Source organism: Primulina huaijiensis, chromosome 12, assembly GCF_012295235.1.
Source record: "Primulina huaijiensis isolate GDHJ02 chromosome 12, ASM1229523v2, whole genome shotgun sequence".
In the NCBI taxonomy this organism is placed as follows: domain Eukaryota; kingdom Viridiplantae; phylum Streptophyta; class Magnoliopsida; order Lamiales; family Gesneriaceae; genus Primulina; species Primulina huaijiensis.
The window spans coordinates 5160563-5165619 of NC_133317.1; the positions used below are offsets into that span (position 1 = coordinate 5160563).

At 34.0% G+C, this 5057-nt stretch overlaps 1 protein-coding gene across 1 annotated transcript; it reads right to left on the reverse strand.

Moving 5' to 3' along the window:
* LOC140990492 (F-box protein At1g67340) lies at positions 1-1575 on the reverse strand. Its single transcript, XM_073460207.1, has 3 exons — positions 1249-1575; positions 1003-1165; positions 1-838 (listed from the first exon to the last, which is right to left on the reverse strand). The coding sequence occupies exons 1-3, from the start codon at positions 1506-1508 to the stop codon at positions 86-88; spliced, it is 1176 nt and encodes a 391-aa protein (XP_073316308.1). The 5' UTR covers positions 1509-1575; the 3' UTR covers positions 1-85.
* Positions 1576-5057: the final 3482 nt, after the last annotated feature.

Consider the following 5057-nt stretch of genomic DNA (forward strand, 5'->3'; position numbering starts at 1 on the left):
TCATTTCACTCACCAAGTTTTTACTCTCTCTTTCTTTAAAGACTCCCGTGCCGTTACCGTCACATTCACAGTCCACGCCTTGCCGTTAACTCTCCTCCATCGCTTCTCCGCCATTACCATTGATGCCATCACCACCATGGTCATTGCCATCGCCGTTAAAATAACCGTCGTCATCCGCCAGTCTTTCCACGGGTGCGCACTGCACCTTATGGCGCAGCTTCCAATCCAGCGCCTGGCATGCGCGAGAGCAGTAATTCACTGCTCCGCATGCCGAACACCGACGGAATTCATGCCTCCTAGTCTCGGGTCTCCCGCAACCCGAGTGTGAACAAAGACGGAGCCCCGAACCCGGAGTGTTCCCAATCTGATCCGAAAACCAATCGGCTAAAAACCGGTTAGCCGGATGAGCTTCCGGAGTGGGTACATTACACCCGAAATCACTTAGTAACGGACACCCGCTGCCAGCCACGTGGCGGTGGGGATTCCACGTCAGCCACGAGCTGGGCACCACAGCGGAAGGAGCTGCCGCTAGAAAGGTGGCTAACTCGCGTGCGTTGGCTTGAACTAAGAATCGGCGTCCCTCGGCGACGTTCTGCTTCACTCCATAACCATCTTGCAGGCAGTGCCCAAGTTCCCGAAGTGCGTCGACGTGGCCGAGAAACGCCGCGCGTGCACACAACGCCACGCCTGCCCGAAGGTCTTTATCGTTCTTCGAGCTCCCACTGCCGTTGAACTGGACGATGGCGAGGGAGTAGAGCGCGGAAGCGTGAGATCCAATCGCGGCCTTCGCCATCAATGATGCACCGCTTCCTCGGTTGTGCAAACAGTAGAAACGAATCTGTGTCCGGTAATACTAATAAATCTCAGTAATTTATTTTTTAAATAAAAATAAAAGTTCGCACATGCATCGAGAGTCAATTAACTGCTATCTCAAACAAAATATCTCATATTTTATTTAACATTATCATCAAATCCGAAGAGAAAAAGCTAAAAAATACCAACCATGCCTAGAATAAAACAGGCTTCGATATTTCCAGCATCAACGCATAGTTTGAGGAATCGATGAGCGGACTCCGACCAGTTTTTGGCTTTCACTTCCAGCATTTTCTGCGAGGATTTGGATAACACCAGCGAATGGAGACCTAATCCATTTAGCCTTTTGCATCTGTTCGTAAAACAAAATAAAATGAATGAAACTCGGATTCAGATACGAAAAAAATCTGTTCACACTGAAAAAATAACACATACGTTATCAAAACATTGATCAAATCAGCAGGACAGGCGGCGGTAGAACTGAGTTTGCACAGAATAGTCAGCAAAATATCGTCCGGCAAAGCATCAAACAAATCACGTCCACCGGCAATCTGAGGCGATTCCTTCAACATTCTCCGGCAGCCGATTGTATCTCCTCCGGCGACCTCCAGTTTCCTTCTCTTCACGGCTCGGCTATTATTAGCGACGCACATATTCACCTCTTTAGGATAACACAGCCCTCTCCTGGTTCTCATGTGTTTGTGCGTGATTTTGTCTTTTATTCTTGTTAGAGATAAACGGGGAAATAAGGAATGAGATGTGAAACGAGGGGATACCGTATATAAGAGCGTTGGGGGTATCTCTCGGAATTACGTAAATGCCCCTGTTCTTTTGTCTGTATTATTTTACCTGCAGAACGTGGTCAAACGGCGTTGACCAGATCCCCGCACCCGTCGTCCTCTGTACTCTCTCCCACTGCGGTGAAAGCGAAAACTCAATTTTTACAGTGTCATTACTCGTGCTTTATTTTATTAATTAATATTAATATACTTTTTTTGTAATAATTTATTTATAGATAGGTATATTTAAAGATACAGATTCAAATCAACTGCATTTATTTGTCATCTTTGTGTTACAAATTCATTTGTTGAATTTAAAATTTCTCGAAATGAAATGATTTCAAATGCGTTGTCCTAATCTTTTTTTTTTTTATTAAATTCAAGATCCACCAAATCAAAACTCAATATCAGAAATTATATACTTATTTAAAATGAAACAAACAAGTCTTCGTTGGATCAACTTTTGTCCATCAATTTTGGTGAATTTGTTTTTGAAGTAGTTATTTCTGTTGAACGAGTAAGGGAGATGATTGGATTGGAACCAAATAAGATAATCCGTGTAAACAATAAACAATTTTGTTTTTAATCTTAAAAAAAAAAACAAAAACTTATGTGAAACGGTCTTACGGGTAGTATTTTGTGAGACAAATATCTTATTTAGGTCATCCATGAAAAATTATTATTTTTTATGTTAAGAGTATTACTTTTTATTGTGAATATCGATAGGATTGATCCGTCTCACAGATAAAGATTCTTGAGACTGTCTCACAAGATACCTACTTTTAAAAAAAAATTAAATTGTATTATTACAAGAGTAGATATCATGTGAGTGAAATATAATATTTTTCATGGGTCGATTGGAGATCTATTTCACAAAATTAACATTATTATAATATTTTACTAAATAGTTTTTTAATTAATATTTTTTAAAAAAAAAAACACCAGCAAAAACAGAGCTTCGGTTGCTCTTGTTTGTTTTTTACTTGCCATTTGTCATTTTATGTTATGTTGTGATTTCCCCTTTCCGCCCTTTCATTTAGCTTTTCTCTCCTCGATTAACTCATTTCACAATTTACATTAAATCAACACTTTATACACACACACACACACACACACACACACTTTTTGTATATTACAAAAATTTAAACAGTTAATATTTCTATATAATCTCCATTTGAACTCTTTGTAAGTTTTTTTATAAAATTATTTTCTAAATTATTGGTAATGATATAAGTTTTAAGTTTTAGAATTACCGATTTACAAAGCACATATTGTATTATGACTTTTAGCACGAGTAGCATGTCTCATTTGTCGCAGCAAAAAATGTGTAAGCCTCAATTCGACATACTAATATGTTATCGAGTAAACTTATTACACATTGTGATTTATCCGATTAATATAATTTGTAAGAAACTGAGTTAATATGGATATTTACTCAGTGACTCGGTGAAAAAAAAAACGATTGTATCCTTCATCTCCATAAAAAAAATAAAAAGAGTCAATTTTAATATTTCTATCCGCGTAAGACAAATCATATCCTATCCAACCAACATTTGGTAGAATGATAGTTCTCCCGTAAGCCACGAATTTGTCACGAGAGACGATTGTCGAGTGAAAGACTCGTTTCTCCCCTCTCTATTTGATTAATATTATTTCCTATACGCATGAAAGAAAGATGTAAAATATCAAGTGGGATATATCTTAAATGATATGGTATTCATTTATTTCCATCAAATGGAAGGTCGATTTTGGGAAAATGGTCTTAAAATGGAATTTAATAATTTCGATCAAATCATTGAATGCAATTTATATATGTAATAGCAACAAATAACAAAATTAGATTAAATTAAATAGTTTGAATAAATTTAAAGCAAACGATAAAAACAAACGAAAATCATTTTTTTTAAAAAAAATTAATAGAAATATAATGAATTATTTTCCAAAAAAACAAAATAAAATAAATAGAATGAATTAGCACTAAATGAATTAGATAACTATATTAAATACATCGAGGAATCTTATATCACGATAATTTTTAAAATAAGGGGAATTTTATTTTTTTAAATAACAAATTGGAATCGTCTAGAAGCATTGATTACGATTAAGAAATCCATCAAGAAGGAAGGCCTAGCTAGGTAGCTAAGGTTTCTTAATGAAAAAAAATTATTGAATCAATAATATATCTTTTTAAAACAAAATTTACACCAATAATTTTCTTGAATAATATGCAAATGAATGGATTATTCGCTGCAAATGATCCAAGGTAAGTGGACCTAATGACTCATTTAATTATTTTTATTTATAAATAATAATAATAAAAAATATTGGGAGATTGTTTGGAGGAGGATAGGAATGGATAAGTCGAGAGATGATGTGGATCTCGATCCGGTTATTTCAACCACTCATGTGAAGTCACCTGGGACCCATTTAAATGTAATCTAGGACATGTTGGAAATCCATTACTCAGTTCATATCTTAAGACATCTAACTCTAATTATATAATCGTTTTACAAAAATGATTAACTCGATTTGTTATAAAAGTTTAAAATAAACTCTTATTTAAATTTTCATTTTCAACAAATGTGAGATAATGATATTACAATTTACTTGGACGATAATAATACTACATTAAGGTAATAATCGGTGATTGTTTTTTTAATAATAAGTGATTAAATATATTATAAGTAAATTTGAACTTCAAATATATAAAAAAATGAATATATAATTTTGAAATAAAATTTTTAGGAAAATATTATCACAAGAAGTTAAATGGATTGTCGAGCTAGAGAATATGCGAGTGATAGCTTGTCTTCTTGGTGAAATAATTATCGATACAACGATGAAACCCGTCAAAAGCTTTTCAAAGCTCTTATTCCATTCAAATTAAAATTACAATAAAAACACCTATCAAAATCATTTTCCGAATTGGTCGGCATTGACAATTATTTTCCACTCATACAAGATTATGACCTTAATTGATCTTACCTAGCGTTTGATTTTTTATGTTTTAAATTAAGCACTATTTTAATTATCTCTTGACCACTTTTCAATATATGGTGATTATTTATTTATTAATTATCTTGATTAGACGTTAGTTTTTTGGTTGTTGGCTCCTGTTTATACGTACTGATGAAATCATTATTATTATATATAATAATAATTAAATTAAACGTCTTTAATGGTCAAAAATATGTTTTACGTACAAGATTATTAGCAAATGATTGTTTGTTGCTAAATTAATAAAGGAGTCAAATCTATTACTTGGTGATCCTAAATTTTCTTAATCCGTTCGACAATGTCCATCTAACGATCAAGTCAGAAACGATGAGTATGAGGGATATTTGTACATGCATGTACTTAATTTATTCACTTTGAGTAGATAAAATTTGTGAATGTTTTAATCTTTACCACATCTGATGTACTACTTATGTGCTAGAAAGTCTTTTTTGTGAACACCATAAAATA

What these genes read in the sequence shown, in the direction of transcription:
- LOC140990492 (XM_073460207.1), bottom strand. Translation starts at nt 1,508, where the DNA reads ATGAGAACCAGGAGAGGGCTGTGTTATCCTAAAGAGGTGAATATGTGC. An exon ending in TTGATCAATGTTTTGATAAC is followed by an intron (nt 1,166 to 1,248) that starts GTATGTGTTATT and finishes TTTTACGAACAG; the next exon opens with ATGCAAAAGGCTAAATGGAT. An exon ending in CCTGTTTTATTCTAGGCATG is followed by an intron (nt 839 to 1,002) that starts GTTGGTATTTTT and finishes TACCGGACACAG; the next exon opens with ATTCGTTTCTACTGTTTGCA.